Below are 27,607 nucleotides of genomic sequence, written 5' to 3'. Positions count from 1 at the left end.
AGGGACAGTCTAAGGGACAGACTAAGGGACAGTCTAAGGGACAGTCTAAGGGACAGACTAAGGGACAGTCTAAGGGACAGTCTAAGGGACAGTCTAAGGGACAGTCTAAGGGACAGACTAAGGGACAGTCTAAGGGACAGGGTCTACGGGGACAGTCTAAGGGGACAGTCTACTGGGACAGTCTACGGGACAGTCTATGGACAGTCTACAGGGACAGTCTATGGGACAGTCTACATGGACAGTCTATGGGACAGTCTACAGGGACAGTCTACAGGGACAGTACAGGACAGTCTAATGGACAGTCTACAGGGACAGTCTATGGGACCTACAGGGACCGTCTACAGGGACAGTCTATGGGACAGTCTATGGGACAGTCTACAGGGACAGTCTATGGGACAGTCTACAGGGACAGTCTATGGGACAGTCTACAGGGACAGTCTATGGGACAGTCTACAGGGACAGTCTATGGGACAGTCTATGGGACAGTCTACAGGGACAGTCTACAGGGACAGTCTATGGGACAGTCTACAGGGACAGTCTATGGGACAGTCTACAGGGACAGTCTATGGGACAGTCTATGGGACAGTCTACAGGGACAGTCTATGGGACAGTCTATGGGACAGTCTACAGGGACAGTCTACAGGGACAGTCTATGGGACAGTCTACAGGGACAGTCTATGGGACAGTCTACAGGGACGGTCTACAGGGACAGTCTATGGGACAGTCTACAGGGACAGTCTACAGGGACAGTCTATGGGACAGTCTATGGGACAGTCTACAGGGACAGACTATGGGACAGTCTACAGGGACAGTCTACAGGGACAGTCTATGGGACAGTCTACAGGGACAGTCTATGGGACAGTCTATGGGACAGTCTACAGGGACAGTCTATGGGACAGTCTATGGGACAGTCTACAGGGACAGTCTATGGGACAGTCTACAGGGACAGTCTATGGGACAGTCTATGGGACAGTCTACAGGGACAGTCTATGGGACAGTCTACAGGGACAGTCTATGGGACAGTCTACAGGGACAGTCTACAGGGACAGTCTATGGGACAGTCTACAGGGACAGTCTATGGGACAGTCTATGGGACAGTCTACAGGGACAGTCTACAGGGACAGTCTATGGGACAGTCTACAGGGACAGTCTATGGGACAGTCTACAGGGACAGTGCATGGGACAGTTTTCTTGACCCCAGTTTGTGGGACAGACAGGTGCTGGTGCTCATTACTGTCTCCATGTCTCGGTCCTCCAGGTCAAAATCCTCCAGGCCACAGGTCTTCCTCGTCACCTGTCCAACTTCGTCTTCTGTCAGTACCACTTCTGGGGACAGGACCAGGCCATTTTCATCGCCCCGGAGATGTCCACGTCCAACTCCTCATCCACCTCCAAAGACCCACAGTGCACTGTGGTGTTTGACAGCACCAAGGTCAGCAGGTTCTGTAGGTGGACAGGTTCTACTGTTCTGTAGGTGGACAGGTTCTACTGTTCTGTAGGTGGACAGCTTCTACTGTTCTGTAGGTGGACAGGTTCTACTGTTCTATAGGTGGACAGGTTCTACTGTTCTGTAGGTGGACAGGTTCTACTGTTCTGTAGGTGGACAGGTTCTACTGTTCTATAGGTGGACAGGTTCTACTGTTCTGTAGGTGGACAGGTTCTACTGTTCTGTAGGTGGACAGGTTCTTCTGTTCTGTTGGTGGACAGGTTCTACTCTTCTGTAGGTGGACAGGTTCTAATGTTCTGTAGGTGGACAGGTTCTTCTGTTCTGTAGGTGGACAGGTTCTACTGTTCTATAGATGGACAGGTTATACTGTTCTGTAGGTGGACAGGTTCTTCTGTTCTGTTGGTGGACAGGTTCTACTGTTCTATAGATGGACAGGTTATACTGTTCTGTAGGTGGACAGGTTCTTCTGTTCTGTAGGTGGACAGGTTCTTCTGTTCTGTTGGTGGACAGGTTCTACTCTTCTGTAGGTGGACAGGTTCTACTGTTCTATAGATGGACAGGTTCTACTGTTCTATAGATGGACAGGTTATACTGTTCTGTAGGTGGACAGGTTCTTCTGTTCTGTAGGTGGACAGGTTCTACTCTTCTGTAGGTGGACAGGTTCTACTGTTCTATAGATGGACAGGTTCTACTGTTCTGTGCTAAAACTAAAACTACTGGGACCAAATTACAAAACTAGTTGATTATTTTATTCATTTTTTGTTTCATTTTAGTCAATTTTTAGGTAATTTTTTCGTGTTAATTATTTTGTACATTTTCATATGTTTTTGTTCATTTAGTTGCTTATTTTATGTTTTTTATTACTGCATTTAGTTTTGTATTTTATTCTTTTTTTTGCTTATTTTGTTTACTTCTCTGCATTTAGTTTTTATTTTAGTCTTTTTTTCTTTCATTTTGTTCAGTTTGTGTCTTATTGTGTTCATGTTACTTATTCTTTTGTTTATTATTCATCTTTGTTCAGTTTGTTGATGACTTTGGCTGTTTTTGTTTATTTTGTTGCTTGTTCTATTCTTTTTTTTTGTCTGTAGAACTACTTTATGGAGTTAAACAGTGTCAAAAAGCAACTGCACTGATTTAGAAAAAAAAAAAAATAGAACGAAAACTACTGGGACCAAATTACAAAAATAGTTGATTATTTTTGATTATCAATTTTTTCGCATATTTTTTTCTTGTTATTTATTTTTTTGTAATTTTTTTTATGTTTTTGTTTTAGTTGCTTATTTTGTTTATTTTTCTGCATTTTTTTAATTTTTTTTTTTTTCTCTTTTTTTCAGTTTGTGTCTTATTTGTTTTGTTTGTTGTTTTGGTCACTTATTTTATCGGTTTATTATGCATCTTTATTCCATTTGTTGATCACTGGCTGTTTTTGTTGTTTTTTTTCCTGCTGCTGCTGTTTCATTTGTTTAAGGGTGCGTTTGTTTGTGTTTCCGTCTTTAAGGGTGCGTTTGTTTGTGTTTCCCTCTTTAAGGGTGCGTTTGTTTGTGTTTCCATCTTTAAGGGCGCGTTTGTTTGTGTTTCCGTCTTTAAGGGCACGTTTGTTTGTGTTTCCGTCTTTAAGGGCGCATTTGTTTGTGTTTCCGTCTTTAAGGGCGCGTTTGTTTGTGTTTCCGTCTTTAAGGGCGCGTTTGTTTGTGTTTCCCTCTTTAAGGGCGCGTTTGTTTGTGTTTCCGCCTTTAAGGGCGCGTTTGTTTGTGTTTCCGTCTTTAAGGGCGCGTTTGTTTGTGTTTCCGTCTTTAAGGGCGCGTTTGTGTTTCCGTCTTTAAGGGCGCGTTTGTTTGTGTTTCCGTCTTTAAGGGCGCGTTTGTTTGTGTTTCCGTCTTTAAGGGCGCGTTTGTTTGTGTTTCCGTCTTTAAGGGCGCGTTTGTTTGTGTTTCCGTCTTTAAGGGCGCGTTTGTTTGTGTTTCCGTCTTTAAGGGCGTGTTTGTTTGTGTTTCCCTCTTTAAGGGCGCGCTTATTTGTGTTTCCCTCTTTAAGGGCGTGTTTGTTTGTGTTTCCGTCTTTAAGGGCGCGTTTGTTTGTGTTTCCGTCTTTAAGGGCGCGTTTGTTTGTGTTTCCCTCTTTAAGGGCGCGCTTATTTGTGTTTCCCTCTTTAAGGGCGTGTTTGTTTGTGTTTCCGTCTTTAAGGGCGCGTTTGTTTGTGTTTCCGTCTTTAAGGGCGCGTTTGTTTGTGTTTCCGTCTTTAAGGGCGCGCTTGTTTGTGTTTCCCTCTTTAAGGGTGCGTTTGTTTGTGTTTCCCTCTTTAAGGGCGCGCTTGTTTGTGTTTCCATCTTTAAGGGCGCGTTTGTTTGTGTTTCCATCTTTAAGGGTGCGTTTGTTTGTGTTTCCCTCTTTAAGGGTGCATTTGTTTGTGTTTCCCTCTTTAAGGGTGCGTTTGTTTGTGTTTCCCTCTTTAAGGGTGCGCTTGTTTGTGTTTCCAGTCTTTAAGGGTGCGTTTGTTTGTGTTTCCAGTCTTTAAGGGTGCGTTTGTTTGTGTTTCCCTCTTTAAGGGTGCGCTTGTTTGTGTTTCCAGTCTTTAAGGGTGCGTTTGTTTGTGTTTCCCTCTTTAAGGGTGCGTTTGTTTGTGTTTCCCTCTTTAAGGGTGCGTTTGTTTGTGTTTCCCTCTTTAAGGGTGCGTTTGTTTGTGTTTCCCTCTTTAAGGGTGCGCTTGTTTGTGTTTCCAGTCTTTAAGGGTGCGTTTGTTTGTGTTTCCAGTCTTTAAGGGTGCGCTTGTTTGTGTTTCCCTCTTTAAGGGTGCGTTTGTTTGTGTTTCCAGTCTTTAAGGGTGCGTTTGTTTGTGTTTCCAGTCTTTAAGGGTGCGCTTGTTTGTGTTTCCAGTCTTTAAGGGTGCGTTTGTTTGTGTTTCCAGTCTTTAAGGGTGCGCTTGTTTGTGTTTCCAGTCTTTAAGGGTGCGTTTGTTTGTGTTTCCAGTCTTTAAGGGTGCGCTTGTTTGTGTTTCCCTCTTTAAGGGTGCGTTTGTTTGTGTTTCCAGTCTTTAAGGGTGCGCTTGTTTGTGTTTCCTCAGGAGCTGTCGGTGCCTCTGTCAGAGGACTTTGTGGAGTTTCTTTGGGAGGGGGCGTTGGCTGTAGAAGTGTTCGGACACAAACAGGTGAACCAGCGCAGGAACCTGGCACTGTGGGACCTGGGGGTGATCCAGGACAAGACCAGGAGCCTGAGGGAGAGGTCAGAGGTCACACACACACACACACACACATATACACACACACATATATACACACACACACAGCCTCATATCAGAACCCTTCCCCTTACCTCTGGTCTCCTGTGTTGGTGCTGGTGGTGCTGCTGGTGTTTGTGTTGGTGGTGGTGTTGGTGTTGGTGTTTGTGCTGGTGTTGGTGTTTGTGCTGGTGTTGGTGTTTGTGCTGGTGTTGGTGGTGGTATTGGTGTTGGTGGTGGTGTTGGTGTTTGTGCTGGTGTTGGTGTTTGTGCTGGTGTTGGTGTTTGTGCTGGTGTTGGTGGTGGTATTGGTGTTGGTGGTGGTGTTGGTGTTTGTGCTGGTGTTGGTGTTTGTGCTGGTGTTTGTGTTGGTGGTGGTGTTGGTGTTTGTGCTGGTGTTGGTGGTGGTGTTGGTGGTGGTGGTGGTGTTGGTGTTTGTGCTGGTGTTGGTGTTGGTGCTGGTGTTGGTGGTGGTGCTGGTGTTGGTGGTGGTGTTTGTGCTGGTGTTTGTGTTGGTGCTGGTGTTTGTGTTGGTGCTGGTGTTGGTGTTTGTGCTGGTGTTGGTGGTGGTGCTGGTGTTTGTGCTGGTGCTTGTGCTGGTGTTGGTGTTTGTGCTGGTGTTTGTGTTGGTGCTGGTGTTTGTGTTGGTGCTGGTGTTGGTGGTGGTGCTGGTGTTTGTGCTGGTGCTTGTGCTGGTGTTGGTGGTGGTGCTGGTGTTTGTGCTGGTGTTTGTGTTGGTGCTGGTGTTTGTGTTGGTGCTGGTGTTGGTGCTGGTGTTGGTGTTTGTGCTGGTGCTTGTGCTGGTGTTGGTGGTGGTGCTGGTGTTTGTGCTGGTGTTTGTGTTGGTGCTGGTGTTTGTGTTGGTGCTGGTGTTGGTGCTGGTGTTTGTGCTGGTGTTTGTGTTGGTGCTGGTGTTTGTGTTGATGCTGGTGTTTGTGTTGGTGCTGGTGTTGGTGCTGGTGTTGCTGTTTGTGCTGGTGTTTGTGTTGGTGCTGGTGTTTGTGTTGATGCTGGTGTTTGTGTTGGTGCTGGTGTTGGTGCTGGTGTTGGTGTTTGTGCTGGTGTTGGTGTTTGTGCTGGTGCTGGTGTTTGTGCTGGTGCTGGTGTTGGTGCTGGTGTTGGTGTTTGTGCTGGTGTTGGTGTTTGTGCTGGTGTTTGTGTTGATGCTGGTGTTTGTGTTGATGCTGGTGTTGGTGTTGGTGCTGGTGTTGGTGCTGGTGTTGGTGTTTGTGCTGGTGCTTGTGTTGGTGCTGGTGTTGGTGGTGGTGTTGTCCTCCTCAGGTGGAGTGAGGTGACTCGTCGGTTGGAGTTGTGGGTCCAGCTGATGGAGCTGAATGAAGCAGGAGACTTCACCCCTGTGGAGGTGGTCCCAGCCAAAGACGTCCGCAGCGGGGGGGTGTTCCAGCTCAGACAGGTGGGTTTGGGTTTAAGGGGTGGTTTTGAACGCAGGTGCAGTAGGTTCCATTCCAACACCTGGACCTACCTGTCTGCGTGGAGTCTAACATGTGGTCCAGGGTCCAGTCTGGGGTGTCAAACATGTGATCATGTTTTGTTTTTGTGCTTAATTTATTTATTTTTTTGTCTTAATTCAAGATTTTTTTGAAATTTAATTGAATATTTTTTAACTTAATTCAACATTTTTCCTTAATTCAAGCTTCTTTTTTTTTTGCTTAATTTAAGACTTTTTTTTTTGCTTAATTCAAGATTTTTTGCTAAATTTAAGAATTTTTGTTTTGCTCAATTCAAGATTTTTTTTAGTTTATTTCAAGGTTTTTTTCTTTACTTCATTGAATTTTTTTTGTTTAATTCAACATTTTTTCCTTAATTCAAACTAATTTATTTCATTTTATTTTTTTTGGTTAATTCAAGATTTTTTTTTTTTTTTTTACTTGAAGATTTTTTTTGCTTGATTCAACATTTTTTCATTAGTTCAAGTTATTTTATGTTTTTTGCTTAATTCATTTCAAACTTTGGAATTTTTACACTTTGTAAATTCATCCTAGAGGTCAGATTGGAACCTTTGGGGGGGGGGGGGGGGGGGGGGTGCATTTGGGCCCCTGGGCCGCATGTTTGACGGCCCTGGTCTGGAGGTGACAGTGGTTCAGAAGATGACATGACTGCTGTGGTTCATTAGTTTGTGTAGAAGCACTGACGTAGGTGTACCCTTTGACCTTTAACCTTTGACCCTTGACCCTCTTACCTTTGACCCTTTGACCTTTGACTCCTGTCCTGCTTGTCTCCTCAGGGTCAGTCTCAGAGGGTCCAGGTGGAGGTCCGGTCAGTGCTGGACTTTGACACTTTGACCTTTGATCCTTTAACCTTTGACCTTCAAACATTTAACCTTTGACCCTTTGACCTTTGACCCCTGTCCTGCTCGTCCCCTCAGGGTCAGTCCAGGAGGGTCCAGGTGGAGGTCGGGTCGGTGCCGGACTTTGACCCATTGACCTTTGAGCCTTTGACCCTAGACCTTTTAACTCTTTGACCCTTTTACCTTTGACCCTTTGACCTTGGACCCTTTGACCCTTGACCCTTTAACTCTTTGACCTTGGACCCTTTGACCTTTGACCCCTGTCTGTCTCATCCCCTCAGGGTCAGTCCAGGAGGGTCCAGGTGGAGGTCCGCTCGGTCCCAGACTCAGGCACCATGCCCCTCATCGTCACGTCCATCCTGTCCGTGTCCATCGGAGACGTCAAAGTCCAACAGACACCAGTGTCCAAAGGCAGTGATGTCCAGTGGGTCAGTGAAGGGGGATGGGGTCTGAGGACTGTCCCACTGTCGGGGGGGGGGGGGGGGGGGGTCTGTCCTCAGGTTTATTAACAGCTGCTTTTCTTTATGTCCACTGCAGGACCACAGTGAGGAGATGGACAGTTACCAGGTACGTAGAAGAACCAGGGACGTTTAACACCAGGGACGTTTAACACATGTTTAACACCAGGGACGTTTAACACATGTTTAACACCAGGGACATTTAACACATGTTTAACACCAGGGACGTTTAACACATGTTTAACACCAGGGACATTTAACACATGTTTAACACCAGGGACGTTTAACACATGTTTAACACCAGGGACGTTTAACACATGTTTAACACCAGGGACGTTTAACACATGTTTAACACCAGGGACGTTTAACACATGTTTAACACCAGGGACGTTTAACACATGTTTAACACCAGGGACGTTTAACACATGTTTAACACCAGGGACGTTTAACACATGTTTAACACCAGGGACGTTTAACACATGTTTAACACCAGGGACATTTAACACATGTTTAACACCAGGGACATTTAACACATGTTTAACACCAGGGACGTTTAACACATGTTTAACACCAGGGACGTTTAACACATGTTTAACACCAGGGACATTTAACACATGTTTAACACCAGGGACGTTTAACACATGTTTAACACCAGGGACGTTTAAACACATGTTTAACACCAGGGACGTTTAACACATGTTTAACACCAGGGACATTTAACACATGTTTAACACCAGGGACGTTTAACACATGTTCAACACCAGGGACGTTTAACACATGTTTAACACCAGGGACATTTAACACATGTTTAACACCAGGGACGTTTAACACCAGGGACGTTTAACACATGTTTAACACCAGGGACGTTTAACACATGTTTAACACCAGGGACATTTAACACATGTTTAACACCAGGGACGTTTAACACCAGAGACATTTAACACCAGGGACGTTTAACACCAGGGACGTTTAACACATGTTTAACACCAGGGACGTTTAACACCAGGGACGTTTAACACCAGGGACATTTAACACATGTTTAACACCAGGGACGTTTAACACCAGAGACATTTAACACCAGGGACGTTTAACACCAGGGACGTTTAACACATGTTTAACACCAGGGACGTTTAACACCAGGGACATTTAACACATGTTTAACACCAGGGACGTTTAACACATGTTTAACACCAGGGACATTTAACACCAGGGACGTTTAACACCAGGGACGTTTAACACCAGGGATGTTTAACACATGTTTAACACCAGGGACATTTAACACATGTTTAACACCAGGGACATTTAACACATGTTTTAACACCAGGGACGTTTAACACATGTTTAATACCAGGGACGTTTAAACACATGTTTAACACCAGGGACGTTTAACACATGTTTAATACCAGGGACGTTTAACACATGTTACACAGGGACATTTAACACAATTGTTTAACACCAGGGACATTTAACACATGTTTAACACCAGGGACATTTAACACCAGGGACATTTAACACATGTTTAACACCAGGACATTTAACACATGTTTAACACCAGGGACATTTAACACCAGGGACGTTTAACACCAGGGATGTTTAACACATGTTTAACACCAGGGACATTTAACACATGTTTAACACCAGGGACATTTAACACATGTTTAACACCAGGGACGTTTAACACATGTTAATACCAGGGACGTTTAACACATGTTTAACACCAGGGACATTTAACACATGTTTAACACCAGGGACATTTAACACATGTTTAATACCAGGGACATTTAACACCAGGGACATTTAACACATGTTTAACACCAGGGACATTTAACACATGTTTAACACCAGGGACATTTAACACATGTTTAACACCAGGGACGTTTAACACCAGGGACGTTTAACACATGTTTAACACCAGGGACGTTTAACACCAGGGACGTTTAACACATGTTTAACACCAGGGACGCTTAACACCAGGGACGTTTAACACCAGGGACGTTTAACACCAGGGACGTTTAACACCAGGGATGTTTAACACATGTTTAACACCAGGGACATTTAACACATGTTTAACACCAGGGACATTTAACACATGTTTAACACCAGGGACGTTTAACACATGTTTAATACCAGGGACGTTTAACACATGTTTAACACCAGGGACATTTAACACATGTTTAACACCAGGGACATTTAACACATGTTTAACACCAGGGACATTTAACACCAGGGACATTTAACACATGTTTAACACCAGGGACGTTTAACACCAGGGACGTTTAACACATGTTTAACACCAGGGACGTTTAACACCAGGGACGTTTAACACATGTTTAACACCAGGGACGCTTAACACCAGGGACGTTTAACACCAGGGACGTTTAACACATGTTTAACACCAGGGACGTTTAACACCAGGGACGTTTAACACCAGGGACGTTTAACAGTGTCAGTGGGTCGGACCAGTCACATGATACCATAATTAGATACAAATAATGAGAACTACACGTTTGTGTCTGTGTTTTTAAAAAAACACATTAGATTATGAAAATATTGACATTTCCATTTTGTGTAGGAGGTGGATCTGGACCGACTGAGGGCCCAGTGGTTACAGACTCTGACCCAGAGACAAGAGGAACTGGACCAACAACTGCAGAAGGTGGTGTGTAAACCAGGTACACACACACACACATATATATGTACATATATATATATATATATATATACAGACAGACTCCTGTTCAGACTCGAACTAACAGAGGTTCTCTGTCGTTGCAGATAAATCGGAGGACGACGTTGAAAGAGAGTCTCAGCTGTTGGAAGGTCGTCTGACGCTCACAGAGGAACGCAACGCCGTCCTGGTGCCGTCGGCAGGAAGTGGAATACCAGGAGCCCCCGTAGAGAGGTACAGGGTTACCATGGAGACGGAGGTACAGGGTTACCATGGAGACGGAGGTACAGGGTTACCATGGAGACAGAGGTACAGGGTTACCATGGAGACAGAGGTACAGGGTTACCATGGAGACAGAGGTACAGGGTTACCATGGAGATGGAGGTACAGGGTTACCACGGAGACGGAGGTACAGGATTACCATGGAGATGGAGAAGTATGAGGACAGACATGGGTCCAGTCTGTGGAGGGTCTTGGACCGGTCTGGGCCAGTTTAGAGGGACAGGGGTAGGGATGAGGACAGACACAGGACTGATGATGGGTGTGAGCTGACAAGAATCAGAGACATGATGGACATGTGAGACAGACGTACGACCACCTGAAGGACATGGACAGGTCATGTGACCCCAGGTGGATCTGTTTGAGTGTGGACACACGTGGAGGTCAACGGTCAACTACATTTACCTGGACCTGGACCGGGACTGGGACTGGGACCGGGACTGGGACTGGGACCTCACTGGACCTGGACCTAGACTAGGACCGGGACCAGGACTGGGACCTGACTGGACCTGGACCTGGACTGGGTCCTGGACCTGGACCTGATCTGTTGGACATCCGTCCTCTGTATAACAGTCATTGGTCCACTAACCTGTGGGTGTGTCCTCAGGGTTCCTGTCCCGGGCATGGAGACCCACATCCCAGTCCTGTTCTTGGATCTCAGCGGTAACATGCTGTCTTCAGTCCGTCTCAGTCTCAGTTTGTCCTGGTCTGTCCTCTAACCCTAACCCTGGTCTGTCGTTGTCTTCTTCAGCTGATGATTTCCAGTCCAGACTGTCGGCTCCTCTGGTGGGGGGGTTGGACGCTCTGCTGAGTGGGGAGGACGAGCAGGACTTCTGTGACCTGCATGTGGTCAAACACTGTGCCCATGAGGTAATGTACCCCCCCCCCAGAGATAATGTCCCCTCAGTGGTCTGGGTCAGTGGTCTGGGTTTAATGTCCCCTCAGTGGTCTGGGTCGGTGGTCTGCGTCAGTGGTCTGGGTCAGAGGTCTGGGTCAGTGGTCTGGGTCAGTGGTCTGGGTCAGTGGTCTGGGTCAGAGGTCTGGGTCAGTGGTCTGGGTCAGTGGTCTGGGTCAGTGGTCTGGGTTTAGAGTGGTGTTGGTTCTGGATGGAACATGACGCTGACCCATAGGAACACTGGAACTATGGGTTTATGTGTTTTCACCTGAACCTGAACCTGAACCTGAACCTGAACCCTCCTGTTCTGCTCAGTTAGTGTGAACACATCTGACCTTTGACCTTTGGGCTCAGTCTGACCCCAGGGACCTTCACCTCCACAAAATGAGGTGGAGAAAAATGGAGTCTGTGTGTCAGTATGATGACACACACACACACACACACATACACACACATATACATGCACACACACATACACACACACATACATACACACACATAGATACAGACATACACAAACATAGATACACACATATATATACACACACATATACACACACACATACACATAGATACACACACACACACCTACACACATAGATATACCCACACACATACACACACACACACACACACATACACACATAGATATACCCACACACATACACACACACACATTTCACACACACATACACACATATATACACACACACATACACACATAGATATACCCACACACATACACACACACACACATTTCACACACATACACACATATATACACACACACACACACATACACACATAGATATACCCACACACATACACACACACACACATTTCACACACATACACACATATATACACACACACACACACACACACACACATACACACATAGATATACCCACACACATACACACACACACACATTTCACACACACACACACACATACACACATATATACACACACACATACACACACATACACACACACACACACACAGATAAAACAGTGTGTCTCAGTCAGACCCCAGAGGAACACCAGTCCATCTTCCATGTGTCCAGACCTCATACACCTCTTCAGGGTCGGTCTGGGCTTCATCGGTCCTCCTCTTCAAATCAGGAAAAGTCCTGAAACATGAAACTAAAAACAGTCAGCTGTTATTTTGGAATACTAAACAGTAGATGGGTGTGTTAAATGTGTCCCAGGTGAAGGTGGAGGCCTCCTGGGACTCCACGGTCCACGGGTGTCCCCAGCTGACCCGAGTGGGTCCACCTGACCTCAGGGTCTACCTGACAGTCCGGGTCCTGGTCCAGCTGAGCCACCCGGCCCACATGCAGCTGGTTCTGAGGAAACGCATCTGTGTCAGCGTCACTGGGAGACAGGTGGGTGACCACGCCCACACACTACCACACCCACACACTGCCACACCCACACACTACCACACCCACACACTGACACGCCCACACACTGACATGCCCACACACTGCCCCCCCTCCCCAGGTGTCCATGAGTGCATGCATTACAAACCTGTGTGTATGTGTGTATATATATTTATATAGATATGTGTATATGTATATATGTTTGTGTATATATGTTTATGTTTATGCATTTGGCAGATGCTTTTTTCCAAAGCGACTTACAGAGGAAACCAATTAAATCACTCAATCAATCAAATTTTATTTCTATAGTACCAGATCACAACAAAAAAGTTCCCTCATGACACTTTATATACAGAGTTGGTCCAAACCAGACTGAAGCCAATTTACAGAAACCAACAGAATCCTCCAGGAGCAAACACTAGTGATGGAGACAGTGGAAGGAAACAGGACCTTTAACAGCAGAAACCTGGAGCAGACCCAGACTGAGGAGGAGGGACGAGGGACAGGACCAGTAAGGGTTAAAGAGAGAGAGTAAAGAAAGAGAAAAAGAGAGAGAGATAGACTGGGGGAGAGGGGGAGAAGGGGGGAGTAAGGGGAGACACATGGAGGCAGTTGAGGATAAGTTAGTGATGATGATGAAGGCAGGAGAGAGGCAGGACCACTGCAGCAAGTCTAGAGATGATCCTGGGAAAATCTGTGATAATTCTGGGAAGAACTTTATTAAGATATTTCAAATGGAACGTCTGACAGTGCTAGGACAGGAGGTGCTCCTGGAGGAGCTGGGTCTGCAGGAGCTTCTTGAAGATAGGCAGGGATGCCTCTGTTCTCGTAGTACTCGGTAGAACGTTCCACCAACGTGGAACGACCCATGAAAAGATCTTGGATTGTCTTGTATAAGGTCTGGGGACCACCAGACTACGTTCCCCAGACGAGCGGAGTGGTCGTGGAGCAACATAAGCTTTTATCAGTGCACCTAAGTAGACAGGAGCAGACTCACTGAGAATTTTGTAGGCTAGGATTAAGGATTTGAATTTGATGCGGGCAGCTATGGGTAGACCAGTGGAACTCAATGAGTAAGGGGGTGACATGTGCCCTTTTAGGGTGATTGAAGACCAGACGCGCTGCTGCATTCTGGACCATCTGTAGTGGTTTGACAACACAAGCTGGGAGGCCCGTAAGAAGAGCACTGCAGTAGTCAAGGCAGGAGATAACCATAGTCTGCACCAGGAGCTGGGTGGAGATAACCATAGTCTGCACCAGGAGCTGGGTGGCCTGCTGGGTTAGGTATGGCCTGATCTTTCTTAGGTTGAACAGAGTGAAACGACATGATCGGGTGACAGAGGCAACATGATCTGTGAAGGTCAACTGATTATCAATCATGACTCCCAAGTTACGTACTACACTGGTAGGAGCCAGAGGTATGGAGTCAATAGTGATGGAGATGTCCAGCTGTATGGTTGGCTTAGCTGGGAAGAGCAGCAGTTCAGTTTTGGACAGGTTCAGCTGAAGGTGATGGGCTTTCATCCATGCAGATCTGTCAGAGAGACAATCTGAGATTCACACTGAGACTGTGGAGTCATCAGGTGGGAATGCCAGATAGAGCTGGGTATCATCAGCATAGCAGTGATATGAGAAGCCGTGTGAGTGGATGATCTGACTGAGTGAGGTGGTGTATATGGCAAAAAGGAGGGGGCCCAACACTGAGCCTTGGGGGACCCCCGTGGTGAGGCGGTGAACTGCTGATGTGTGCCCTAGCCAGGACACACTGAAGGACCGACCAGTGAGGTAAGATTGAAACCAGGAGTGGGCGTGGCCTGTGATGCCCATGTTCCAGAGTATGGATAACAGGATATCATGATTGACAGTGTCAGATGCTGCTGATAAGTCCAGTAGAATGAGTACTGAAGACTTGGCTGCTGCTCTAGCCTCTTTCAAGGCTTCTGTCACAGACAACAGAGCCGTTTCACTGGAGTGGCCGATTTTGAAGCCAGATTGGTTGATGTCAAGGAGGTTATTTTGGGAGAGGAATTCTGTGACCTGTTGAAAACCGCCTTTCGATGGTCTTAGAAAGGTATGGGAGGAGTGAGACTGGTCGATAATTCTCCACTTGAGTGGGGGTGAGGGAAGGTTTTTTGAGTAGTGGTGTTACCTGCGCTTGTTTAAATACTGTAGGAAATGTTCCTGAAGTCAGTGAAGCATTAATCACATGTGTGATTGGTGCTGTGATAGTAGGGGCAACAGACTGTAAGAGGTTGGATGGAATAGGGTCCAACAGGCATGTTGTAGGACGGCTAGAGGAAAGGAGTTTAGACACCTCGTTCTCTGTGAGGGGAGTAAATGAGGGGAATGACGCAGTTGGGCTTTTATCAGTTGAGTTAGTAGTACCCATAGTCAGGGGAGAAGAAGCAGTGTGTGATGATGATGATGATGAAGAAGGAGGCGTGCAGTCTATGGGTGGATCAGTGAACTGACTGCTGATAGTAGACACTTTATTTGTGAAAAATGAAGCAAAATTGTCTGCTGTCAGATTAGTAGTGGGCGGTGGAGGCGGAGGGTTGAGTAGTGTTTTAAAGGTTGAGAATAGTTTCTTGGTGTCGGTGGCAGAATGAATTCTGTTCTTATAGTAAACCTTCTTCACAGCAGTGACACTGGATGAGAAGGATACTAATAGTGACTGGAATGGGATCAGGTCAGAAGAGCTTTTTGTTTTGTGCCATTTTCTCTCTGCGGCTCTGAGGTTGGTACGCAGCGACCGGAGGTTATCATTGAGCCATGGGTGGGACTGGGAGGATGGAGCGGGTCTGGTAGATAGAGGGCACAGATTATCCAGACAGGAGCTAAGTGTAGAGCACACAGACTCAGTGGCATCATTAACCTCTAAGGAGGAAAAAGTGCTGGGGGGAGGGAGAGCGGAGGTTACGACGGTGGAGAAGTGAGTGGGGGACAGACCATGGGGGAGGGAGCAGAGTGTTTTTCAGGGAGAGACACACTGAACTGAATGAAATAGTGGTCAGACAGGTGTACAGGTGTGACTGTGAGGGCATCTGTGATGCAGTTTCAGGTGAAAATGAGATCGAGCTCTTTACCAGCTTTGTGGGTTGGAGGACTGTAAACCCGCTGTAGCTCAAAAAAGTGTATTAGTGACATGAAGTCTGAGAAGCTGGGATTGTCTCCCTCAGCAGCATCTCCAGTGGCAACTTCCTCCACAGAGTCCTCTCTCTGTTGCTGCTGCTTCCTGGGAGGCATCCTTGGCTTTACTTCTGACACCACGTGTGATGATTGACCATGTGGAGGAGGAAACAAACCAGGAGGCTGGAATAATCTTCACCGCAGTATGATTTATTTACAGTGTTTGCCCAGGTGACATCGCCGATTGAGCTGTGTTAGTGAAAAAAAAACAAACAAACAAAAAAAAACTAAAAACAGAAAAAAACTCAACTAATTGATGAAAAACAGCGTGACAAAACATAAGAAAAATCAGTCTTAAACCACAGAAAATAAAGCTCAGCCCATGGCTAAGGGCAGCCAGCTTCAGTGACCTGCTTCACTCAAGCAGAGCCACACTTCTCCTCCAGGAGCTTCTACTCCAGGCTTTTTATACCCGTTGCCCCTCCCACATGAACAAACCAATCCCCAATGTTCAGTTTACCTTTCAATTAACATTTACCAGAATATTACTGATATCTTGACCTATACCTCATTTCACTACTTATATTTAATACTTCCCCAAAAAGTCTCTAACAGTTTAAACCTGGTTTAGAGCATTTTTAAGGTTAACTACTGGCCAACTCACAAAACTCCCCTCTGATGGCTGCCACCCTTGGTAAGTTCCTGATGCCCTCTACTATAAAAGGTTTGGGAACCTCCCTCTTCCTGTTTGTCTGTCAGGCCTGGGATCTGGTGATGGGATGGAGAGAGCATGGAGTGAGCATCAAACAGTTAGGTAACAAAAGGAACAAAAGAACCAGACTTAAGCTATGCAAAATGTGTTTTGATCTGTGGGCCCATTATGTAGCTATTTCTAAGGTTGCAAAAATAATAAATATGAAATGAAAATATGATTAATAGAAACAAACAAAACTAGACCAGCTAAGCTAGCAGGCCCAAACCCATGCTCCCCCTGTCACTCCAACCCAGAACCAGGCCCAGAGCCTGAGAACAAAGGACACAGGTTCAACCCACTCACAGGGCATGGGCTGCCACCATGACATCTCTTTAAAGGATCCCACCCCACTGCGACAGCCTGTCTACAGGGTCCCTGAACGTCTGCTTCCAGTACTAAAGAAAGAGTTGGACATGAAGAGAGAAATGGGTGTCATCGAGCCCTCCGCCAGTGAGTGGAGCAGTCCAATCATCCTCGTCCCCAAAAAGGATGGTACGCTGAGGTTCTGTCTGGACTTTAGGAAGGTCAACGGGGTGAGCAGGTTCGACTTGTATCCCATGCCCAGAGTGGATGACCTGGTGGAAAGACTCGGCAGTGCAAGTTACATCAGCACCTTGGACTTATGTAAGGGATACTGGCAGGTTCCACTTACAGAGGAGAGCAGAGAAATCACAGCATTCCGAACTCCTTTTGGGCACTTCCAGTTTACTGTTATGCCATTCAGCCTCCATGGAGCCCCAGCAACATTCCAGAGGATGATGGACAAACTGCTGGTTGGCACAGAGTCATATGCTGCAGCTTACTTGGACAATGTGGTGATCTACAGTTCCAGCTGGGAGGAACACCTAGTTCATCTGAATGAGGTCCTGCAGCGGATTAAGGGTGCGGGTCTCACCATCCGCCCTGACAAGTGTGCCCTTGCCAGACAAGAGTCCAAGTACCTAGGTTTTGTGCTCGGGAAAGGAGTGATCCGGCCTCAAGTAGGTAAAGTGGATGCAATCAGTGCTGCTGAGAGACCAACCACAAAAACACAAGTCAAGTCATTCTTGGGCCTGATTGGTTGGTATAGAAGGTTTATTCCCAGGTTTTCTACACTCTCAGTCCCTCTTGTTAACTTGACCAGGAAGAACCAGCCCAATAAGGTGCAGTGGACCAGCGAATGTGAAGAGTCTTTCAGGCTCTGAAAAGAGCTCTGTGCATGGAACCGGTACTGAAGAGCCCTGACTTCCAACAGACATTTACCGTGCAGACTGATGCATCTGAGGTGGGCACTGGGGCAGCTCTCCTGCAGGGGGAGCCGGAGAACCTCCAGCCTGTCCTCTACATCAGCAGGAAGCTGAATAAGCATGAAGTCAGGTATTCAGTGGTGGAGAAGGAATGCCTTGCCATCAAATGGGCCTTGGACTCCCTTCGCTACTACCTGTTGGGACGAAAATTTGTCCTAGAGACAGATCATAGGGCACTGTCATGGCTAATGAACATGAGGGACACAAACTCAAGTATAACAAGGTGGTTCCTGGCCATGCAGCCCTTTGACTTTGACATTCTTTACAAGAGTGGGAAGAAGAACTGTACAGCTGATTATCTCTCCAGGACTCCACAGGTGTCGTCCTCAGGGGAGGGAGGGGGAAATGTCATGGTGGCAGCCCATGCCCTGTGAGTGGGTTGAACCTGTGTCCTTTGTTCTCAGGCTCTGGGCCTGGTTCTGGGTTGGAGTGACAGGGGGAGCATGGGTTTGGGCCTGCTAGCTTAGCTGGTCTAGTTTTGTTTGTTTCTATTAATCATATTTTCATTTCATATTTATTATTTTTGCAACCTTAGAAATAGCTACATAATGGGCCCACAGATCAAAACACATTTTGCATAGCTTAAGTCTGGTTCTTTTGTTCCTTTTGTTACCTAACTGTTTGATGCTCACTCCATGCTCTCTCCATCCCATCACCAGATCCCAGGCCTGACAGACAAACAGGAAGAGGGAGGTTCCCAAACCTTTTATAGTAGAGGGCATCAGGAACTTACCAAGGGTGGCAGCCATCAGAGGGGAGTTTTGTGAGTTGGCCAGTAGTTAACCTTAAAAATGCTCTAAACCAGGTTTAAACTGTTAGAGACTTTTTGGGGAAGTATTAAATATAAGTAGTGAAATGAGGTATAGGTCAAGATATCAGTAATATTCTGGTAAATGTTAATTGAAAGGTAAACTGAACATTGGGGATTGGTTTGTTCATGTGGGAGGGGCAACGGGTATAAAAAGCCTGGAGTAGAAGCTCCTGGAGGAGAAGTGTGGCTCTGCTTGAGTGAAGCAGGTCACTGAAGCTGGCTGCCCTTAGCCATGGGCTGAGCTTTATTTTCTGTGGTTTAAGACTGATTTTTCTTATGTTTTGTCACGCTGTTTTTCATCAATTAGTTGAGTTTTTTTCTGTTTTTAGTTTTTTTTTTTGTTTGTTTGTTTGTTTTTCACTAACACAGCTCAATCGGCGATGTCACCTGGGCAAACACTGTAAATAAATCATACTGCGGTGAAGATTATTCCAGCCTCCTGGTGTGTTTCCTCCTCCACATGGTCAATCATCACAGAGCTCTTTACCAGCTTTGTGGGTTGGAGGACTGCAAACCCGCTGTAGCTCAAAAGAGAGTATTAGTGACATGAAATCTGAGAAGCTGGGATTGTCTAAGTGGATGTTCATGTCCGAGGACTAGCATGGGGCAGTCATGCTCTGGGATGGAGGAAAGCAGAGTGTCGAGCTCAGCAGGAAAATCACCCAGTTGCCCTGGTGGACGATAAATGACAATTATGTAAAGTTTGACTGGTGCTGTCACTAGGATGGCATGGTGTTCAAAGGAGTTGTATTTGGCTGAAGGTAGGAGTTGATTGTGTTTCCATTTGTTGGAAATTAACAGACCCACACCACCTCCTCGTCCAGATGGACCAGAGGTATGAGAGAATGTGTGGTTGGTAGAAAGTGCGGCTGGGGTTGCATTGTTTTCAGGCGTAATCCAGGTTTCAGTGAGAGCCAGGATGTCCAGTGCGTGGTGGTTGACATAGGCAGCAATAAAATCTGCTTTGTTCACCACAGATTGGCAATTCCATAACCCTATAGAGAAGGACGCACCAGTGGCTGAGGTGTATATTAATGGGCGGAGATTGGTGATATTACGATGCCTTTTAGCAGTGTGAAACCCATACGTGAACCGAAAATAACAGGAATGGGATGGTGACCAGTAGAGAGATTGTTCCTCAGAGGTGAGCTGGTGTGAGTGAGGGGTGTAACTGTCATTAGTGAGGGGCTGGGAGAGGAGGAGAGAACAGCTGGGGTGGTGTTCAGTCTGACTACAGACTGTACAGGAGACTCTGAACGTGGTGATGTTTGATGTGACCAGCAGGGGGAGCAGGTGACTGCAGCAGAAGACGGGGAGCGTAGTCACATAGGTGTGGGTGTGGTTTTAGTCTGGACAGCGTGTTGAATGTTTTGAGCCAGGACGCTGCTGCCTAGTGTAGAGGGGTGGACGCCATCGGACTTGTAAAAGGAGGAGCGGTTCCAGAACAGATTAAAGTTATCAATAAAACTGAAGCCGTTCAGAGCAGAGGCGGACTGGAGCCAGGTGTTCAGGCTGAGGAGGCGGCTGAAACGGCCCACACCACGGGCAAAGGAGGGGAGGGGCCCGGAAATGAAAACAGCCTTCCCGGATCTTTTCAGTTTATCAAAGAGGTTTTTAAAATGAACCTTCGTCACTTCGGACTGTTGAAGAGAAGTGTCATTGAAGCCCACGTGAACTATGATCCGGGTAACGGTGGACGGCAGTGAGAGCAGCAGCTGAGGCAGTTCATGGAGGATGGAGGTGACGGTGGAACCAGGAAAACACCTGGTTATGGCGTTAAAGAAACGGACGTGACGGATGATGGAGTCCCCGAGGATAGCGGTGGTCGGAGGGAAAAGTGGTCGAGGAGATGGTGTTGAGGGTGAGGGGTTACTGGTCTCTTCAGGTGGACATTCCACGGGTGGACCGTCGGAGTGACGACGTCGGGCCGAGGAGCGGGGACCCTGGGTCGAAGGCTTCACAGGAGGACCGGCTTTAGGACCGTCGCCGGTAATCAGCTCGGTGGCAGCCACGGAGTCAGCAGGAGCCGGTTCCCGGACAGAGCCAGGTGGGATGGGGGGCACACCAGCCGCGGCGGGGGGAGCCGGAGCGTCCTCCACGGACAGGACGCCAAAGCGGTTTGATGTGCTGATGGTCGGCGGTGGTGAGTCTTTGGTCGTGTTCTTTTTGCGGCCACGAATCACCACTTCAGACCAGGGTGTAGAACACGGGGGGCGAGGACAGGCAGAGGAAGGATCCCATAACACCGTATCATCACAGGAGGCTTTGGGCTTCTCTGCGCTTTTCAGGAACAGACTGGACAGTGTGGGAAGGCGGCTGGAGAAACCACAGAGCTGGGCATTTTTCTCCACTAGTTCTGCAGAGAGGCGCAGTATTTCAGTATTTCCTCTTTGAGATCCGCGATCGTCTGGTAAGCCTTTACCAGGGTTTAGTTGGCTTGGATGAGAGGACTATCTCTGGGTGATGTGGATGATGCCATGGTGGAAACAGCGAGATACCAGGGGCAGAGCGCGGGAAGCGGTGGGTGACAGCCACAGGTAAGGACCCACTGACAATACTGACCTGCGCTGATGGAGGTTTGGGTCGAAGGCGTCAAGTTAGAAAGACACCGTTAAGAAGTTAGGTTCGAGTGAGAAAGCGTTAAAAGGCAAGAAATAAGTCGTTAAAAGGCTGTGTTCGTAGGAGTAGGTCCGCCGGCGGTTTGACAGACGCCACGCATGCGTAGAAGGTTGTGTGTGTCTGTGTGTGTATATATATTTGTATATATATATTAGGCCTGTAACGGTACACAAAATTTTCGGTTCGGTACGTTTTCGGTTTTCAAAGCCACGGTTCGGTTTTTTTCGGTTCGGTACGGGAAGAAAGAAAACCCCTCAAAATGTCTTTAATATATTTATGAATTTTTTAACATTTTCCCCCCAATTTTTGGACACAATAGAATATAGAAAAACAGGAATAATATAATTCTGCTGCTATAAATCAAATGGAAAATAAAATAAATTATTAATATGACTAAATGTATTTTAAACATTAGTATAACACTTTTCTCTGACAGGTAGTTTTGAACAAACAAGAAAAATCTAATCACAGTTCTGTCAGTTCACAATCTGCAGAAAAATATCAGCAAAAAAATTCTGCATGAAGTTCAACATCAACAGGAGGGTAAACTGGTATTCTGTTTAAACAAACTGAAGAGCAACATTGACAACAAACTGAACCAAATTATTTATTTTAGGACAGAGAACAAACTGTTTAGGACACTGTGTGTACTTCCGGTACACACAGTGTCCGGTCCATAACTAACGTAACTAACGCTGGCGTGAAACGAAAGTGAAACTTTATTTTTATAAACTGTCAGTGGCCAACTCCGAGTTTTATTCCTCTGTTATACAGCGTGCATGAGAGAGAGAGAGAGAGAGAGAGAGAGAGAGAGAGAGAGAGAGAGAGAGAGAGAGAGAGAGAGAGAGAGAGAGAGCTAGTGTGTTTTAGAACTACCGTAGTTCCTAGGGGCCAAACAACGTCCGTCTTATCTCCGTCTCTTTCCTCGTTGTTGTCTTTCACCGGGACCTGAAGTGATCCAAACTGGACTGTACTGATGGTGGAGGGTCTTCAGTCTCTTCCTTCCAGGTTCACATCATATTTGTTTTTTTTGTTTTTTTTTTTTTACCTTATATCAGCTGCTATTTGGTATTTTGGGTCAATGTGCGTGTCCTTTAATATGTCCGTGTGAAACTTGCGCGGATTTAAAGTTCCGCATTAAACAACATCTTTCGTTCCTTTTTCTTTTTGTCAACATACTGTGCCGTTTCGGTACAGCTGTGTGCCGAACCGAACAGGTGTGTACCGAAACGGTTCGGTTCGGTACGTGTACCGTTACAGGCCTAATATATATATAAATGTGTGTATATATGTATTTGTAAATATATGTGTGTACATAAATTTGTATATATATGCGTGTATATGTATTTGTACATATATGTGTGTGTATATATATTTGTATAAATATGTGTGTATATGTATTTGTACATATATGTGTGTGTATATATATTTGTATATATATGTGTATACAGGGTTTCGCTCAGAGCCTGTTGAAGCGGATGTCCCATCGCAGTTCCATTCCTGGATGTGGAGTCACATTTGAAATCGTCTCCAACATCCCAGGGGTGAGTGAGTGTGTCCACTGAACACACAACAACTACAACTACTACTACAACAACAACAACACACAACACACAACAATGACAACAACAACAACAAACAACAATGACAACAACAACAACACACAATAACAACAACACACAACAATGACAACAACAACAAACAACAATGACAACAACAACAACACACAATAACAACATCAACAACACACAACAACAACAACGACACACAACAATGTCAACAACACTACACAACAACAACAAGAACAACACACAACAATAACAACAACAACACACAACAACAACAACACACAACAATGACAACAACAACAACACACAACAATGACAACAACAACACACAATAACAACAACGACAACTACAACAACAACAACAACAACAACACACAACAACACACAACAACGACAACAACTATGATGACAACAACAACGTCAACACCGACAACTACAACTACAGCTGCAGCATCATCTACAAACCCATAAATGACAGAACTAGAACCACCTGATATGACCCACAGACCAAATATGGACATAGACTAGAATAGAATAGACCAGAATAGACTAGACTAGACTAGACTAGACTAGAATAGACTACAATAGAATAGAATAGAATAGAATAGAATAGAATAGAATAGAATAGAATAGAAAAGACCAGAATAGAATAGACTAGACTAGAATAGAATAGAATAGAATAGAATAGAATAGAATAGAATAGACGAGAATAGAATAGAATAGAATAGAATAGAATAGAATAGACCAGAATAGACAAGAATAGAATAGAATAGAATAGAATAGACAAGAATAGACAAGAATAGACAAGAATAGAATAGAATAGAATAGAATAGAATAGAATAGAATAGACCAGAATAGAATAGACTAGACTAGACTAGAATAGAATAGACAAGAATAGAATAGAATAGAATAGAATAGAATAGAATAAACTAGAATAGAATAGACTAGAATAGAATAGAATAGAATAGAATAGACTAGAATAGAATAGACTAGAATAGAATAGAATAGAATAGACCAGAATAGAATAGACTAGACTAGAATAGAATAGACAAGAATAGAATAGAATAGAATAGACCAGAATAGAATAGAATAGAATAGACTAGAATAGACTAGAGTAGAATAAACTAGAATAGACTAGAATAGAATAGACTAGAATAGAATAGAATAGAATAGAATAGAATAGAATAGAATAGAATAGACCAGAATAGAATAGACTAGACTAGAATAGAATAGAATAGAATAGACTAGAATAGAATAGACAAGAATAGAATAGAATAGAATAGAATAGACTAGAATAGAATAAACTAGAATAGAATAGACTAGAATAGACTAGAATAGAATAGACTAGAATAGAATAGAATAGAATAGAATAGAATAGAATAGACCAGAATAGAATAGACTAGACTAGAATAGAATAGAATAGAATAGAATAGAATAGACAAGAATAGAATAGAATAGAATAGACCAGAATAGAATAGAATAGAATAGAATAGAATAGAATAGAATAGAATAGAATAGAATAGAACAGAGGAGTAGATTAGACCTTTATTGTTACTGTTCCAGGATCAGTGAAAATCCTCCAACCTTTCAGTGGTTCATCTTGGTGAACTCCTCTGTTCTTCGTCTGTGCTTCATTTCTTTGTGTATTTGGACTCAAATACTTCTAACAGTTTGAATTGGAACCCTCCAGCTGATGATCAACCATCTATATTCATTTGAACACAAATCCACTGGATTTATACAACCTGTTGGAATTCCTGATTCATTAGTTCGTACATTTTATAACTACTGACGATATTTGCACAGATCGGTTTGGTTCATTTTTGTCAATATTTAGCTCAATTTTTGTTCGTTTTTGTTCAGTTCTTTCATTTTTTTTGCTTTTTTTTCGGTTTTCTCATTTTTTTTCATTATTTTGCTCAATTTCTGTTCAGTTTTGTTAATTTTTTTTCATTATTTAGTTCAATTTTTGTTTGGTTTTGTTCATTTTTGTCATTATTTTGCTCGATTTTCATTCGTTTTTTTCATTTCTTTCATTATTTTACTTAGTTTTTTTGGTTTTCCCAATTTTTTTTCAATATTTTTGCTCCATTGTTGTTTGTTTTTATTCATTATTTTGCTCAATTTTTGATCATTTTTGTTCATTTCTTTCATTATTTTACTTAGTTTTTTTGGTTTTCTCAATTTTTTTTTCAATATTTTGCTCGATTTTTGTTCAGTTTTGTTCATTTTTTACTTATTTTGCTCAATTTTTGTTCGATTTTGTTCATTATTTTCATTATTTTGCTCGATTTTTGTTCGTTTTTGTTCATTTCTTTCATTTTGTTACTTAAATTTTGTGGTTTTCTCAATTTTTTTTCATTATGTTACTCTGTTGAGTTTTGTTCTTTTTTTTCATTATTTTTGCTCGATTTTCATTCGGTTTTGTTTATTTTTTTCATTACTTTACTTAATGTTTTTGGTTTTATCCATTTTTTTCAATATTTTGCTCAATTTTTGTTCAGTTTTGTTTGTTTTTTTCATTATTTTGCTTTGGTTGGTTTTATTCTTTCTTTTAATCAATATTTTTTGCTCAATATTTGGTTGGTTTTGTTCTTTTTTTTATTATTTTGCTAATTTTCTTTTTCAATATTTTGCTCAATTTTTGTTTGGTTTTGTTCATTTTTGTCATTATTTTTCTCAATTTTTGGTCGGTTTTATTCTTTCTTTTAACCCTCTGGTATCCCGTCCAGCAAGGCCCTGACTAAACACCATGTGTTCCTTTTTGGCACACTAGTGGAATAATGTCAAAAAAAATTTTCATACAGTTTGTTTTTATTTCTTTTACACTTTTTTCTATTTCATCAACTTGAGCTGTAAATAAAAATACCAAATACTCAATAATTGTCACATTTTTTAACCCTTTAAATGTCGTGTTTGTAATGGAAACAAATCATTTTTTTGGTGCAAAAAACACAAAAAATTATTTTTTTTCAATATACTCCATAAAAAGTGGATCACATATTATTAGATGTTTTCCTCCTGGCATATGTCAGTGATTAACTCCAACACTGGTTAATTTGCATTATTATTATTTTTGGCGCTAGGTCAAATGTCCAAAAATACTAGCATCTGTCAGCAAGTGTGCGTAAAATGCACACCTATAAATCCAACTATTAAATATTATATATTGATTTATTTTTCTGCTCTAATTTGATTTTATTTTTGTAAATCCAGGTCAGTCCTAATCATACAGATCAAATGTTAGAAACAGTGCGTTTTATGCACACTTGGCAGACAGATGCTAGTCTGCTCATTTTCTGTTGTTTACAATGTGCACATTTGAGTTGGTGGACAGAATTTTAAAGATCATGTAAAAATGAACAACTTTTGAATTCTAACCTGATTTAAATTGTGAAAAATAATATGAAGTTTTTAAAACAAAGTGCAAAGTGTGCGTAAAAGGCACACCTGGATACCGGAGGGTTAATCAATATTTTTTGCTCAATATTTGGTTGTTTTTTTTCTGTTTTTATTATTTTGCTAAAAAAAAATGTCCAATGTTTTGCTCAATTTTTTTTGGGTTTTGTTCATTTTTGTCATTACTTGCTTAATTTTTGGGGGTTTTCTCAGTTTTTTCATTAGTTTGTTCAATCTCTGTTCAGTTTTGTTCATTTTTTTTCATTATTTAGCTCAATTTTTTTCTGTTTTGTTCAGTTTTGTCATTATTTTGCTTGATTTTCATTTGGTTTTGTTCATTTCTTTCATCATTTTACTTATTTTTTTTCGGTTTTCTCAATTTTTTTCAATATTTTGCTCGATTTTGTTCAGTTTTGTTCATTTTTTTTCATTATTTTGCTCAATTTTCGGTCGGTTTTATTCTTTTTTAATCAATATTTTGGCTCAACATTTGGTTGGTTTTGTTCTTTATATTATTTTGGTAAAAAAAAATGTTTTTTTTCAATATTTTGCTCAATTTTTGTTTGGTTGTGTTCATTTTTTCATTAGCAAGGAAATGTTGGAGGACCTGTTCGAATTCCTTCTTAATTAGTTGCGTCTATAACTAGTTCCGTCTCCACATTTGCACATCCAGACTCATCCAACCATGACTATAACTGGACTGTTGATGATCCTGAGCTGTGATTGGCTGAACAGGTGTGTGGGTGTGTCCTCTGACAGGACATCTACGGACCAGAGGACAGGGACATGTTGGCCAAACTGGCCGCCAACGCCGACGACGACCAATCAGCTGACAGCGAGGCCGCCATCGAGAAATACCTGCGCAGCATCCTGGCAGTGGAGAACATCCTGACCCTGGACAAGCTCCGACAGGTGAGGTAGACTCCACCCACTGCAGGTGTAGGCTCCACCCACCAAACATCCTGACCCTGGACAAGCTCCGACAGGTGAGGTAGACTCCACCCACTGCAGGTGTAGGCTCCACCCACCAAACATCCTGACCCTGGACAAGCTCCGACAGGTGAGGTAGACTCCACCCACTGCAGGTGTAGGCTCCACCCACCAAACATCCTGACCCTGGACAAGCTCCGACAGGTGAGGTAGACTCCACCCACTGCAGGTGTAGGCTCCACCCACCAAACATCCTGACCCTGGACAAGCTCCGACAGGTATAGACTCCACCCACCAAGCTGTCAGCTCCACCCACTACAGCTGTAAGTGAATAAATATGACAAAACCCTGACAGTCTGAAGTGGAATGGTCCACTACTGGGTCTGTTATGAAAGGTTCTGTTCCTTTGTAGACCTGCTGTTTTAACATGGGTTCATGACACGTTGAGGCAGAAC

The 27,607-nt window shown here is 43.9% G+C and overlaps 1 protein-coding gene across 1 annotated transcript in view; it reads left to right on the top strand.

The window, feature by feature from the left end:
• Positions 1-27,404, top strand: part of LOC115416886 (kinesin-like protein KIF13B) — a gene marked incomplete at its 5' end in the record, with an annotated part of 66,455 nt that extends 39,051 nt beyond the window's left edge. Inside the window, 12 exons of the mRNA XM_030130761.1 lie at positions 1,259-1,432; positions 4,509-4,666; positions 5,943-6,075; positions 7,251-7,397; positions 7,507-7,536; positions 10,000-10,099; positions 10,203-10,329; positions 10,982-11,037; positions 11,126-11,244; positions 12,483-12,659; positions 22,707-22,799; positions 26,982-27,404. Coding sequence (XP_029986621.1) covers positions 1,259-1,432; positions 4,509-4,666; positions 5,943-6,075; positions 7,251-7,397; positions 7,507-7,536; positions 10,000-10,099; positions 10,203-10,329; positions 10,982-11,037; positions 11,126-11,244; positions 12,483-12,659; positions 22,707-22,799; positions 26,982-27,143 — 1,476 coding nt within the window. The remainder of the gene's footprint in view (positions 1-1,258; positions 1,433-4,508; positions 4,667-5,942; positions 6,076-7,250; positions 7,398-7,506; positions 7,537-9,999; positions 10,100-10,202; positions 10,330-10,981; positions 11,038-11,125; positions 11,245-12,482; positions 12,660-22,706; positions 22,800-26,981) is intronic.
• Positions 27,405-27,607: the final 203 nt, after the last annotated feature.

This window comes from Sphaeramia orbicularis, unplaced genomic scaffold (assembly GCF_902148855.1).
Source record: "Sphaeramia orbicularis unplaced genomic scaffold, fSphaOr1.1, whole genome shotgun sequence".
NCBI lineage: Eukaryota > Metazoa > Chordata > Actinopteri > Kurtiformes > Apogonidae > Sphaeramia > Sphaeramia orbicularis.
The sequence above is the reverse complement of the archived record's forward strand: the minus strand, read 5'-3'. Positions and strand labels throughout refer to the sequence as shown.